The 14,838-nt window shown below is 45.9% G+C and overlaps 2 protein-coding genes and 1 long non-coding RNA gene across 17 annotated transcripts in view; 2 read left to right on the top strand and 1 right to left on the bottom strand.

Moving 5' to 3' along the window:
• htt (huntingtin) overlaps positions 1-3,974 on the top strand; it is a 29,683-nt gene extending 25,709 nt beyond the window's left edge. For all 6 annotated transcript variants that reach the window (XM_040186208.2, XM_040186210.2, XM_040186205.2 and 3 more), the window contains 3 exons: positions 108-270; positions 824-984; positions 1,117-3,974. In XM_040186208.2, the coding sequence (XP_040042142.2) occupies positions 108-270; positions 824-984; positions 1,117-1,330 (538 nt within the window). In that variant the 3' untranslated portion in view covers positions 1,331-3,974. The remainder of the gene's footprint in view (positions 1-107; positions 271-823; positions 985-1,116) is intronic.
• LOC144411588 (uncharacterized) lies at positions 366-5,817 on the bottom strand. Its single transcript, XR_013468774.1, has 2 exons — positions 5,748-5,817; positions 366-1,326 (listed from the first exon to the last, which is right to left on the bottom strand). It is a non-coding gene; the product is annotated as an uncharacterized LOC144411588 (long non-coding RNA).
• rgs12b (regulator of G protein signaling 12b) overlaps positions 4,815-14,838 on the top strand; it is a 33,212-nt gene continuing 23,188 nt past the window's right edge. For 3 of the 10 annotated variants that reach the window (XM_040186215.2, XM_078108879.1, XM_040186211.2), the window contains exons 1-5: positions 5,380-5,873; positions 6,031-7,349; positions 7,584-7,823; positions 8,412-9,371; positions 13,170-13,289. In XM_040186215.2, coding sequence (XP_040042149.2) covers positions 6,273-7,349; positions 7,584-7,823; positions 8,412-9,371; positions 13,170-13,289 — 2,397 coding nt within the window. In that variant the 5' untranslated portion in view covers positions 5,380-5,873; positions 6,031-6,272. Of the gene's footprint in view, positions 4,953-5,119; positions 5,874-6,030; positions 7,350-7,583; positions 7,824-8,411; positions 9,372-13,169; positions 13,290-14,838 lie in introns of those variants that run through there. The other 7 variants (XM_078108880.1, XM_040186213.2, XM_078108882.1 and 4 more) reach the window with 4 other exon arrangements.

Raw genomic sequence — 14,838 nt, 5'->3', positions numbered from 1 at the left:
GATTCTTTGGTATCGTGGCATCCAAAATAATATACTCTTAGACCACAATAGCCACACTTGTTTAGTTTACAATTATTGTTTGCTCTTCGGGGGTTTCCTGTCTGCAGGATCCGGAAAGGTTTACCCAGCGAGGCCCGGGTGGTGTCCAGGATCCTGCCCCAGTTTCTGGACGACTTCTTCCCGCCACAGGACGTCATGAACAAGGTCATCGGAGAGTTCCTGTCCAATCAGCAGCCTTACCCACAATTTATGGCCGCGGTCGTCTACAAGGTCAGCAGCAGGACATGGAAATGATCGCTAAATTGTTAATGATGCATTATAAACCAAACAAGACCATAAAAGATAAACATGTTCATAAGGTCCGGTATGTTGAATCCAATTTATTTGGCCATGAAGAGTTGGCTTCTTGCAAGGAGCGGTAGTGAAGTCCGGTCTCAGTGGAGTTGTTACTAGGTACCTTTTTTGTTTTGACCGCCCCAGCCAGCGCCTTTGTTCTCCAATCAAACAATGAGTTGTCACGACAACAACAAGCGGGAGCATGCAGTTCTTTCCCGTTGTTGTTGTTCAGGGATTTAAAATAAATTTAGATCCGTCCCCTTTATTGACATTTTAGTAGAAAAATATATGCAGCAGCTTGATTCTTAGGTTGACATAATTTATCCATACACATCAACACATGAATAGTATGGTGCGTTAGATTTATTTGTAAGGTAATGTTGCTTTTATAACATAATTTGTAGCCCATCAAATCTTTTAGGTAGTAATCCCAGTATCCAATGTCCTCCTTCTCCCACCTCTCCCTCTGCTCGGCACACACCTCCAGGTGTTCCAGACCCTCCATGCCACAGGCCAGTCTTCTATGGTGCGAGACTGGGTGCTGCTCTCCTTGTCCAACTTCACCCAGAGGACACCAGTGGCCATGGCCATGTGGAGCCTCTCCTGTTTCTTCGTCTCTGCCTCCACCTCCCAGTGGATATCAGCCCTGTATCCTTACATGAAAGCCATCAGCAGGACTGTGACTGGGTCGTGTCTCCGCTCGTGTGGGGCAAGTTCAATTGTACAGCTTACCGATAAAGGGTTCTATGTTGTCCTTAACCCTCCCTGCTCTCAAACCAGGCTGCCGCACGTGATCAGCCGCATGGGCTCCAGCGAGGTGGTGGACGTCAACCTGTTCTGCCTGGTCGCCATGGATTTCTACCGGCACCAGATTGACGAGGAGCTGGACCGCAGGGCTTTCCAGTCTGTCTTTGAGACCGTGGCCTCGCCAGGCAGCCCTTATTACCAGCTGCTGGGCTGTCTGCAGTCCATCCACCAGGATACATCGCTCTGAGGGCACGAACGGGGAAGGACACAAAGGCACAGAGAGAGCGAGAGAGAGAGAGAGGGGCGAGGATGAAGCACAGTGTGGTAGACCGGGAAATTAGATGACCATGTTGTACATGCCCTCGTGTTGCAATGAAGGGGGACGACAGAATGTTTCGTTCTAAAATAGATCTACTGTAGCCTCCCACCTTTACGCTGATGTCACATGAGTAGAACTACTGATGGCAGAATAATGAATTCCGTAGAAAATCAAGGGCAGATCTGAAATTCTCGTCAGCGTCAGGGCTTACGTCAAAGGAATGTAAGAAGAGTGCACCTACTGAAAGACACCGGCTGCAAAACCTTCCCTTCCACAGAACATTCGTCCAGATGAATGACAGAACCTTGAACACCTCCTCCTACCCAGCACCTTGATTGAAAAAAACTATAAAAAGAAATATAACATCGCTCAAACACAAACGTTGGATTTGTTTATTTTCCTGTGAGGACTTGAGTATTGTGATGTCAGTAAAGTAAAATAGAGAAGGAATAAAAAAAAAAAAAAAAACTAAATGCAAAGTATTTACTATATTTAAAGTTTCAATGCATCTATTTTTCAGTGCGTTCTGTAAAAGATTGCTTATGGTGTCGTTAGGACACTGACGATGGGCTGACACACGGCGGGGTCAGACGCGCCGTCTTGATGTTGTCAATTAGTGTCTTTGAAGACCTTTTTTTTTTTTATACAAGTTACTTGTGTCCATCTCTGACGCACACAAGTTAAATAGTACATATTTGTTGTGTAACAATGACCATTAATAGCCATAGTTCCTTTTTATTTATTCATTTTTCTTCCAATGGGGATGGATGTTGTGATTTGTCACTGCAGAAAGACCAACTTGTTTTCTGGATGCTCTAGTGAATGGACAAAGATGATGGGCAATGTCGAGCAAGTGAAATACCAAAATTGCAGCGACGTCTTTTGTAACCAGTAGCAGGGGTGAACGTTGCTTCTTATGATTTTTACCACATTGCTTATGTCTCGTCCTTTAAAAAAAAAAAAAAAAAACTGCTGCTCGTCTACACCTGAATGACTCCACCTGTCCATTTCTTTTACTTTTTAAATACTCAGGATGTAAAATGTGACTTTTGTTATAAGACTGGATGTAAAATGCAGTCTTTAAATGAAGGTACCTTTTGAAAAGAAAAAGTAATGGTAGTTTGAAGTTGTACAAATGCCAAGGTGCATGATAAAATCCAAACTTTAAAAATGAGATCTTAACGTGGACATTTAGAGCACTTTCTGTCTGTCTTAACACATACATGATCAGCAAAATGAGAATCTGTGGGCAGAAAGCTTTGAGTGCCAAGTACCTCGTTGAAGACCGTGTGTTGCCTGGGAGCGTGCTGGGCGGCGTTACTCTGTACATACACTTGCCTTAGATGAAGACTGTATACACGTATGTCCTGTACACTGAAAGCATGCTTAGCATTACTGCTATTTTCTTGCATAGTCCTTCATACTGTAATTCTGTGGGTGCGGTTGCTATGACTGCTGTGAGGAAGCGTTGCGACACAATCTAAAGGACCCTCGTAACCTTAGAGACCAATGAGGGATTGTCGCCTGGTGATGCCACATGACAGGGGGCCTATTCTGTCTTTGTTGGGCTTTAAATATTGTTTTTGTCCCAGTTAAAGACTGCTAAATATCTCATTGTCTTTGTGCAAAGTACTTAAAGCACCTGAAAACTCAAGTTCCTCACATGTTGATGATAGGCACTTAGACATCATATGCAATGAGTCCTGCAGTGCAGCAAAGTAAAAACATCACCACGGTACTTTGTGTGCTCAATGTGTCACCACTTTCCACCCTCCACAGCAACGTGACTGGCTTCCTTTTGATCATGTTTAAATAACGTATTCGCTCAATAAATGACCAGCTCTGCAGCTGTCATTTAAATTTGACATGCGCCGGAATGAGAGTGCTGTTTTTCGAACATATACAGTGTCTTCAAGGTCAGTTTGGGGTTGCGTGGCGCGAAAAGAAATTGCGGATGACTGATCCTTTTTTTTTTTGCAGTACTTTACAAAAGCAGACTTAGGGGCCTATTCTCTGGTCTCCAATAAGAAGAGCGGGGCACTGGCTGGGGACCCCTGCGGGGCGGATAATGCGATTACCCAGAATTTCTTTGTGGTTTGGGGAAATGGGCGTGGAAGTCATGTTCAACTAATTTGGCATGCTTATCTTTAACTTTGTTTTTCCTCTGCAGCTCAGATTTTATAGTTATTGATTTTGGCCTAATGAAAAAGCTGAGAATCAGTGCGGTTTCATTTTTCTCTCTGCCAAGTTATTTTACATGCGCCGCAATTTCTACGGTCTTTCAAATGGTATGTTGTTGCTTGGCTTTAAAAAAAAAAAAAATCTTGTCCTTTTCTGGAAATATAGTTCAATGAGGAAAATATATTTATACAGTCATAATAGAAGTATTATATAAAAAACTATGATCTCTAGTTTCTTGTCTGAATCCCCAACAGGACCGTCAAGCCTTCTCAAACTTTTTTTTAATATTCTGTAAAGTATAAAGATTGTGTATTTCAGTTCATTTAAATATTTTCAAGAGATAATCACTGGATATGAGCTGTTGTAGAAATTAATAAATTATTTAAAGACATTAAGTGTGATGTGAATAAAATGATTTCCATCAAGAGAACGGATTCTTCTCTGCCACGGTGACGTGAGCGTGTTTTTTTTTTTGTGAACCACTGACACTTTGGACCTGTCAGAACCGTAAAACGATGTCCTACGCGGCCTCCTCTTCCTCTGTCAGAAACAAGCTGGCTCCAACTCAGATTTAGGAGACCGGCGACAAATTATTTTACAAATGTGTACACTATATTTTCAGCCTTGAATTAACCTGACATGATCCAGTAATTACATTTTGTACAATTTCCTTTTTCTCAGCCAGGCTGTAATTTCCTTTTACCGTCTGTAACATATGTTGCTCTTGTTTTACTGCACCAATGAGGTTGGAGATTCATGATTAAAAAAGGTATTAGCTGGATTACCAAACAGATGCCATATGGTTCCGCTGAGCTGAAATCACGATGGCACAGCCAGCTCTTTTACGTGACTTTTATTGCACCGTTTAATAACCTTTTGAAGCTAGATAAACTATTCCAGATAAATAATTCTGCAGGTGCGTGTGGATGTGGTCCTCTTCACAATCAGGCATGCAGACGTCCAGCGTAAAGGAAAGCAGCAGTTTTCCTTCCCAAGTGCTCGGTGTGGCTGCTCCACGCTGACTTGTGTTGATAATTTACAAGTTAAAAGAGTTCAAGGACCCACCCACCCCCAAAAAAGATACTTATTCCACTAGTTCTATGATGGGATAATATTTTCCTACATATTGTAAATTAACTAAAATAACTTTAAAATGTATTTTCTTCATCTGTGCTGTAAAGCCCCCCCTGCCCACTCCAAACATCCACACACACCTCCCCCTCCTCCTCCTCCAGTCCTCTTAAGGCCACTTCGCCAGATGGTGCAGCCTTTTTCTTTTGTTTACCCATCGTCTGAGGTTTACCTCAATAAATAACCCTTGGATACTGAACTATGGGAGCTGCTCGAGCGGCATCGGCGCGTCGGACCCGTAAGTCCTGCTCGGATCTCCCGGCGTAAACCCGCGGGACCGAACACCTCCGTCGGGATATTAGAAAAACGATTCGCATCCACCTTTTACTTCGCCATCCCCGCATTGCAACTCCCCCTTAAATTGGCCAGCTGTTGCCCGTTGCTTTCCTCGGGACGGTAAAAGACTTACGCACGCGCGCCGCCGATAACAGCGCCAACAATTACAAAAGCGCAGCCAGACGACGGATCTTGTGACGATCGGCTTTTGACACCTGTGGAACGTGCTGCTACCTACTTTTATTTGTGATTTCTCAAACTAACTTTTTGTCAATTTCTCCACATAACTGTTTTCCCGTCTGACTGACAACTCGGAAAACCAATGACAGGACGTAAAAGTCTGTGTACACCGCCGTTACCATAGTGACAGACCGACATTCCAAAGGAGTGGAAAGCGGGGGGCGGGACTGCCGTTTAAGCACGGGTGGGTGCGCTTTTGAGCAGCAAGTCACGGCAAGAAACTTTTTGAAACTTTCGTAATTAGTCAGAGACTAAGCATGCACGCGTGTGAATGTTAAGCGTTGAATACCAAGTGGTTAACTTCGCTCAAAAGCGACCAGCAGCTAGTGCTAACGCGTAGCTCCACCGCTATGTGCAAGCTAACCGAGCTAACGCATCAGCTAACCACGGCTAACGTCAACGTCTTCTTTACGGGTTTCTGAGGGATATGTCCCAAAATACTTCCCCAAAACTAATTGCTTCACTAGGACGGAAGCCGCAGTTCACGATGGATAATAAGTGACAAGTTAAAAGTTACCCCAGTTAACGTTGGCTGTTGTATGCTGGGTCCGTCTCCTTTCACCTGCATGTCTGCAGGTACGAAAAACGCCTCTCGTTTAAAAAGCATACTCTGATTGGACCGAGCTGACTCCACCTTGCACAGGTGTCTCGTTCAATAATCACACGTAAAACGCGGTATTAATGATCAATATTGCCATTAATGGCACTCAAACGATTTCCTGGTAACATTTTGGATCGAGCCTCTATTCTCCCACAAAGACGGAGCGAGCGTGTCTAATCTTTGTTCTGTGTTGCTGCAGGGAACTCGGCCTGTGAATTGGGAGAGACTGACTAACACCAGGATGGGAATACTACAGTAGCGAGGCTGTGCCAACTGAGGAAAATCTCTCACCCCCGTGCTGCATTTTGAAACCGCTACTCATCTTTTCGTGGCAGCTTGACAGCAGGGCAGTTTGACACTAAATGTTGGATGTGGCCCCCTGCGTACCCGCTTGAGCAGAGCCTCGGGATGTGTAATGACTGATTAAAACTCACTGAATCTATGGACAACAGGAAGTTCCCCGGCACGATGTTCAGGCAAGTGGATGCCTCGTCAAAAAGACGCCCGAGCGGTGGAAGCGGGCCGCCCCAGCCTCCCCCGGCGCCCGCCTCCGTCCAGCCGGGTCGGATCCGGGCCGTGGAGGTGGCGAGAGGGAGAACTGGGTACGGCTTTACCCTGTCGGGCCAGGGCCCGTGCGTCCTCAGCTGCGTCTTAAAGGGCAGCCCTGCCGACTATGTAGGCCTGCGTTCAGGAGACCACATTCTGTCCGTCAATGACATCAACGTCTCCAAGGCGTCGCATGAAGATGTGGTCAAACTGATTGGACGCTGCTCCGGCGTCCTGAAGCTGGTCATCGCTGAGGGAGAACGTCACAGGCGGCACCACCACCACCAACGCACAACTTTAAGTCGTCACCAGAGCAGCAACGCGATGGCGGCGTCTTACCTGGACTCGTGCTCGAGTGACGATGAGTTGGATGGTTTCTATGGCAATGGTGTTAACAACAACAATAACAGCAGGCCAGGCTGTGGAGCCCGTGGGGGGTGGTCCAAACCCAAACTGGACTCCAAGCAGCTGGGCATCAACAGGGCAGAGAAGGTCGTGGCAGAGCTGCAGTCGGGGGGAATTTTTAACATGATCTTTGAGAACTCCAGCCAGTCCTCCAGCAGCTCAGACAAGGACCGGCCCGGACCCAGCTCATCATCAAAGCCACGTCCGCGGTCCAACCCAGAGTGCCCTCCGTACCGCAACGCCTCCCGTTCCCAGAGCAACCCCAACCTGCTCTCTGAGCAGGAGATGGCCCAAGTTCTGAATGACGACTCGGTCTTCCTGGACGCAGACTTCAGTCATCTCCACCTTCAACAGCAAGAGCAAGACCTGGATGTGGGCGATGGGGGTGACTTGGGCCTCGAGCACAGCGAGGGCATCCTCAACGTGGGCATGATCGTTGGCTATTTGGGCTCCATCGAGCTGGCTTCCATAGGAACGAGCTTAGAGAGCGACAGCCTGCAGGCCATCAGATGCAGCATGAGGCGCCTCCGGGCCGAGCAAAAGATCCACTCGTTGGTTCTTATGAAGGTGCGAACGAATGTTTCGTGGAACATACGATGATGATAACAACTTGTTTTCTAAATAAAATGCTGATAAACAGATCAATCACACTCATTTAGATAGTAATTACAGGACGCGATTGCTTGATTTCCGCATTATAAACATAGACAACTTTCATGTTTTACTGATGTCTGATGAGTGGGATTATCTGTATTTTTCCTGGTACCAGATTTGAATATGTGTGAACTATAATCCCACCAGGTGATGCACGACAGCGTGCGTCTTTGCAGTGACAGAGGTCAGGTTCTTGCCACCTATCCTGCAGAGAAACTCGCCTTCAGCGCCTGTTGTCCCGATGACCGCCGATTCTTTGGACTAGTCACGATGCAGGCCACCGACGACCACGACGACCGCCACTTCAGCAACGGACGGGATGAAGAGGGCAGTTTGAGGACTTCCTGTCACGTGTTCATCGTGGACCCAGATCTCTGTCCCCACCAGGTGTGAATAGAGAATTTGACGTGTTGTTGAAGAGGAAAAAAAAGATTTTTAGGAAATGGGTGCAATACATGAAAGGGTTATAATACAATGTTATTGGTTTAGTTGTTTAAAATGATGACTGGTTTCAACATGTCAAGGTATTCAAGACAGTAGAAATAATTTGTTGGTAGTTGTAATTTGTGTCAATTCAACAACGTAGTTTGGTCACAACATCAATGTACCAATAACACCAATACTTAATTTTTTATTACCTCTTATACTGGAATTTAAATGTAATTATATAGTAATAATAAAAGTATTTTCATTCAGCAGACTAAAAGAAACCTTAATACGTTAATAGCAATAATGTTATTGAAATGGAAAATATTAGGTATGATCAGTGTTTTAATCAGTGTGATTAAATTAAATGTTTTTATATTAAATCTTTACGGTTAAAGATTGATTCAATACAAAAAACCTAATCTGAAAATGACAACAATTCAACCTTTTTCCGATGCATTTTTTCAGTAGAGAAAGTATACATTATACAAAGATATACGTGGTTTAGAATGTCTATTCCATTGTCCGACCCTCTCCCTGGTTCCTCAGGTCCACCTTGGTGTAGCGAGGAGGTTTGGCTTTGAGTGCACCCCCGACCCAGACACAGGAGGCTGCCTGGAATTCCCGCCCAGTTCTCAACCTCTCCTCCAGTTTGTGTCCATCCTCTACCGGGACATGGGGGACAACATAGAGGGGGTGCGTGCCCGGGCCTTCCACGACCCGGACAATGACGCCCAGCAGAACCACAGCACCAGCAGCAACAGTGACAGCGGGATCGGCAACTTCTTACCAGAGGAGAAAAGCAACAGAGTGCTTTTAGTAGATATCGGGGGTCCTCCTAACCACAACCACGTCTCTGGGCCACGCCACTGGGACAGCCCGCCTTCGTCCCAGCAGGCCTGGAGCCCCACCCTCGGGGCCGCCGCCACTCACCCACCTCCCCCTCCTCTGCCGGCTCTTAGAAATGGCCACTACCGTCACGAGCCACACCTGGCAGACCTCCCTCACCCTCTCCCCTTGGCCCACCCCGATGTCCCCGGCAGGCACTCTCGAGGAGTCCACCCACACCACTACTCACCAGGCAAACGGGGAGGAGCTGTGGGGGGAGGAGAAAAGCGAGGGGGTGGAGGAGTAGGCGCAGGGGTGGAGCCGCAGCGGTGGCTTCCAGTCCATGTGCTGAGGGACTGGCGGCACCACCAGAACCACCTCCAGGGCCTGAGCAGCGACCAAGAGTCCTACGCCGAATCCACCGACGGATGGTCATCAGCCAACTGCAGCACCCTGCCTCCACCCATGAGTAAGATACCGGCCGACCGCTACCGGGCCCCGCTGGCCGCAGGTGACCACCTGCCACCACCTCCGCCTCCACATCCCCACTCCCACACCCACCGGCTGGCCGCCCAGAAGGATGAATGGGCGAAAAAGCTGTTCGGTGCCGGGGAGCGAGCTGGAGCACAAAGGGGAGAGCGGGAGAAGAAACGAGGGAACGCCAAAGAGGGAGAGAAAAAGGTACGTTTGTGATTTAAAAGACAAAAATGCCATAAACTAAGAAGTCATACTCTGAATGTTTGTCTTATTTATTCATTTGGAGTCCACATTTTCAGCCCATATTTTGTCATTCTTCAACAATACTGCATTCATTAACGTGCTGTGCCAGTTCGTGGGCGGTGGGCTTTTGGAAGAGTTGTGTTAAAACTGACCGGGAGATGAGAAGCCCAGGGCAGCAGGTAGCCCCCCCCCCCCCTATATCCCCCTCCCGCTCTCTCCCATCACACACCCCTGCTGTGGAAATTTACTCTAACTAGAGTGTGTCCAAGACTACAGTTTATTGTGGCTATAAATCCGTCCGTGTTCATCCCACTGCGCTCCATTGCATTCGCACCCTCTTCCCCTCAAGGCCGAGCATTTCTGCTCACTCGGCCCTTGAACGTAGTTTCTCTTTCACTCAGAAGATTAGAACTTTTAGCGGTTTTGTTTGTTGCGATTATCCTCATCCACTCCCCCGGCGTTATCCCTTTGCTATGTTGAATAACACGAGCACCTCCGTTACCTACGCGGAGTTAGCAAAAGTAGATGGATGAGTTATTTATTCATTCCCGCTGCTCCAGTATCACCTCATGCATTATGGACCTGGCCGACATCTGGCTTCACCTGAAAACCACCTGTTTCCCACCGTAATGACACTGAAACAGCGCGGTCTTTAGACCGGTTTTAATGAAGTCATCATAAAGGGCAGCGTAGTGTTGTGTTTGACGTTCCACACGGTTACATTGGGGACTAAACAGAAACATCCAATTCAAGTCCGTTTTCAGTTGGAAGCATTGGCCGCATTGTTCTGTGAGAAAACAATGTACAGTTCATTATGGGCTGGCTGTTGGTTGTTTGCAGACAAAGAGGAGCAGACATGCCCAGCCAGACTCTATTCCCCCTGCCGTAACCTCTCGCACCCCCTCCGAATCTCCAGAGGCATTCAGGAACCGGTAGCATTGTCTTATGTTTCCATATCAGAACCACGGATAGACTCTTGTTTCCTGATGCTTCCTCCCAGTTATGCTTGTGATGGGGGGAGTGGGGAGGGGGGTCCCATGGGACAATCGGAGGAAGTGTTGACAAGGCCAGAGCCCCAGTGGAGGGTGTCGGTGTCAGGAAGGTGGATGCTAACCCCCTTTGATCGATGTCCACTGACTGGGGACACAGAACGTTGGAGGCCGCTGCCGACATGGTAAAATAAAATGCTGACTCAGGTGGGACAAAAGGGCTGCCTTGATTTACCTTCTGTTTAACCATAAATACTTTATTATTGAAGTATTGGGAGTGACTTGTTTTGATCTTTTCTATGGATACACAACAGTGTGTTGTGTATCATCCTTCACCTGGTGGCACTGTTTCACTATCTAAACCTCCTTGAGCCTCCTGCACTCTCACGGCTGTCCATGGGAAACTCATTTAGGTTTCCTTTAAAAGAACTAAACATCTATTTTGGAAGTCATTTTGATACCTAAGGTTTATCCCTCCGTAAGCACACGTGTGAAACGTGAGTTACTCCGCGTGGAGTTACTTAAACACTCGACTTGCATGTAGACATTATTTATCTCATCTACATATATACTTTATATTGGTAGTCTTTATACGTACATACATTTTTATGTTTAAAAGCTTTTTATTTCCCATTTTTTCATGGAATCTAAAGACTGGTCCTGTACAGTCTTTGCCGTTATCTGAAAATAGGCTTCTTCATATGGAATGGGATACAATGATTAAGATTTTCTTTTTGATGTATTGTAGAATCAAAGAAATAACTTACTTAAATTTCATTGTTTTGAATGCTTTGTGAAATTTCAGCATGTTACACTGCAATCTTTGGCAGGAATAACTTTGTTTTTTACGTTGACAGCTGTCCTGTTGTAAACAGGAAGAACGCCTCTTTTCTCTTACTTTGTGGGTTTGTGTTGTGCGTTCCTGGTCGAGTGTGCTACTGCGCTACGAGATCATGTACACAGATGAGAGCGTTCCTCTAGAATGTAGTCCTTCAGATTTTTCTCTGTCGATGCTCTTGTGCAGCCGCGCCCATAACAACCCCCGAGTCAGATCAACACGTTATCATTTCCTTCATAGTCCGAATCTCTGCAGCTCTTATAAAAACTTTTGTTTACTCTGTGCTTCAGTGCGATTACAAATCAGACTTGTTTTATTAAGTTTAACTGCCCAGGGGAAACTGAGTTCAAGTCGGCATGTTTGTGTCCACGTATTTAAGTGTTCAGATCTGTTTTATTGGAGACACACACACACACACACACACACGCTCACACAGAGACACTGGATAGCCTCAGTATCCAGGCAACGCCACTTGTCATCTCCACCTGATGAGACGGGGACTAGACCTGCTTCTAATCAGCCAGTCAGATTCAACGTGTGTCACGGTTCGGCCTCTTGAGCCTGCCAGCGTGGATTTATTACTCATTGGTCAGCTGGGGTCCGGCTTCGCTAAAAGGACATTCACTGAATGCCATTTGTGAGCAGAGAGAAGCAGAATTTTTCGGTTGTCTCCCCCCAGCAGGAAAGGACAACAGATGTTAAAAGGCTAATTGTAGACTTGTGAGAGCCGAGCGAGGCGGAGCTTCTTCTCCTCTTTGGTTTACAGCGCTGCTCACTGCGGTTACATCACTTCTTCAGATGGCTTTGTATAATAAATCCTGATGACCCTGGAACTCATTTTCTTTTTCTATCCCGTGATCATGCAACAGCTGGCCAGTCATCACTCCAGTTACAGTATTTTCATTTTACAACATTGTTGCGCTGTTATCAATATATCATTATTATTATAAGTGGACGTATGTTGAGTGAACACGGGGATAAAAGCCCCTAGAAACATATCATCCATCCAATTAAAGAGCACAACATGCAACCTCCTCACACACAGCTCTGAACGTGTCCGTGTGTGTTTCTCTGCGCTTTGGTTGTGTTCGAGGGGTTAAGATCTGGCACATCTGGTACTGCGAGCAAAAGGCACAGGACTGTACATGCCTGCGCATAACATGTTGAATTTAACATTTAAGTGCAAAAAGCCAAGTCGTCGTTGACTAGACATGCGCGTGTAACAGAGGAGAGCTTCAGGCCGAGCTGCACAAATCTCTTTATGTCCGCTTCCCTGTAACACGATCTGCATGATGTGTCTTTATTTTCAGTAACACGTTACTATTTCCCACCAAACATGTACACACCTGCACAGTAGTTAGAGGTCTGTAACTCAGTGATTCAATCTTTGCATAGTCACCGTGTATTCTTTTAGTTTTTAAGTTTCCATTATTATAGGATGTTTGAGGTTAATATTTGAAAATAAAATATTGTTTGCTATTCCTTCACTTTCTGAAGTAAACCAATAACATAAACATTCACATGATTCATGAGTTTGTAGTTCTGAATAATATTATTAAGAACTACAAACTACATTTCTGTGCTAGAATTGCTTTTCTGGATCATATGATCGAGCATATAAGCAGGATCTGATCTATCGGTTGTAAACTAATATCATCCAACATACTCCACGCTCTCTCTGTCTTGAATTTCTTCATCTTCATGCGACTGTTTTAGAGGTGAAGAGAAGAGCGTTTGAGCAGAGAGGCATGAGGCTGCTTGCAGACCACCGCGGAAGCTTCCGTCCATCAGTCTTTAATCACTTCAAATCAACTGTGCTTTGCTGTTTATTCAGACTAATTCATCCGTACACATTCACACCTGTGAGCTTACCGGTCACCACCGCCCCCTCTATGGACGCTATTGCATATTGTGTGTGTTCTCTCTCCTCAGGGTGGTCGGTTCAGAGGTCTTACAATGGGCTTCCCTCCTCTCCCCCAGCGCTCCCCAGCCAGACGCTCCTTTGGACGCTCCAAACGTCTCAGCCTGGCCCGCTCCCTGGATGACCTGCAGGTAGGAGACACGCACACAGTACTTACATGACCATTGTGTAATTGTCCCATTTAAGTCACACCAGCGGCATCCATCTCTAATAATAGCAGCTCATGCGCATCAAACGTCTTCACATGACACACCGAGCCCTCTTCTCATATCACCATGGCAACATACACAAAGTCATGGACTTAGCCAAGGTATAAAAGGAGCGAGCAGACATTTGCAGGCTGGTATTTATGGACTTGGACTGTGACAGCAGTGATGCTTTTATTGCCTAAGGACCTGATCTGTTGTATGCAGGTGTTGGAGTATTGTATATGCTGCTCACTGGGAGCATTGTGGCTACACTGTTGAAATATTTTCACTTGTGCTCCTATTTTAGCTGCAACAAATAACCTGGTATCCAGTCATTTGAGAGCTATGAGTTTTGCAATTGCCTAATGCCTACAACATTTCATCAAAAGGAAGCATGCTGCGGCCGCTGTAGTGCTCACGCAGGTTTGGCTGTTTAGTATTCATGGTATTGCATTTCCACCAGCTTCTGTCATCTTTTTTTTCTATTAAAGTCAGTAAAAAAAAACGGAACGGAACTAGCCGCAGGGCAATAGGCTTGTACGTTCACATTCAACTAAAGTGGAAAAGGCTGAATTCATAACTGTAGTTTTGGTGCGATAAGATAGAGATCAGTAGAATGCTAAATGTTTCCGCCGTTCAGTAGCTACCGAGGTACCATGGGAGCAGATAAGCACATCCCTCACTCTCCTTTCAGTGGTATCTTTTTTTTCTTTTTATACATTTTTCCCATGTTTCCTCTATTGGACAGCTCAGTTGAGCGAGGCAGGAAGTACGGGGAAGAAGGGAGTGTGAGTGGGAATGACATGCTGCGTATTTCCCTGCTGGATACAAGAACTTTCTTAAATCATCAGACCCATTTAGATTTTAGTTTAGATAAAAACCTTATGATCTAATCAAGTTACTCGAAGGGAAAGTCAAATTGCACATCACTTGGCATAAATTGAGTGCTTGTACATATTACAAATCAGATGTTTCATATTAGTTCATATTAAGTTTTTTTAATATCATTTAATATTGTTTTCAGGCGGTCACATCGAAAGCTCCGTTGCATTTTTCTGACATTTAAATTGCCCACCATTGTATGCGTTTCATTCAGGAGAAGGTCTTTCTCTCTCCCAGTGGCCAGGACCCCCCCCCCCCCCCCCCCCCTCCTCTATTCCACCTTTTTCTTCCGGTCGTTAGGCCTTTTTCTCTTGCTTCCTATGCGGTAATGTCCAAATACAGAAAGGGCTTTGTGTTGTGAGTGAGGAGAGGAGGGATCTGTTTGTGTGTGTGTGTGTGTGAGTATTCGTGTGGTGATGGTGGTGAGGGGGGGGGGGTAATGAGGTTTGAAGTGTTAGCCTGCATTTCTAATGTGCTCTGATGAGCAACAAACTGACATTCCCCTCGTTACTGAGGCCTCAACACAAAAGAGTATATGGACGCCTCACACTCTCAGGGGATTACACTACAATTCCTCTCAAACACTCACGCACACACACACACACACACA

This window comes from Gasterosteus aculeatus, chromosome 9 (assembly GCF_964276395.1).
Source record: "Gasterosteus aculeatus chromosome 9, fGasAcu3.hap1.1, whole genome shotgun sequence".
Taxonomy (NCBI): domain Eukaryota; kingdom Metazoa; phylum Chordata; class Actinopteri; order Perciformes; family Gasterosteidae; genus Gasterosteus; species Gasterosteus aculeatus.
This window is presented reverse-complemented; position numbering and strand designations above follow the sequence as displayed.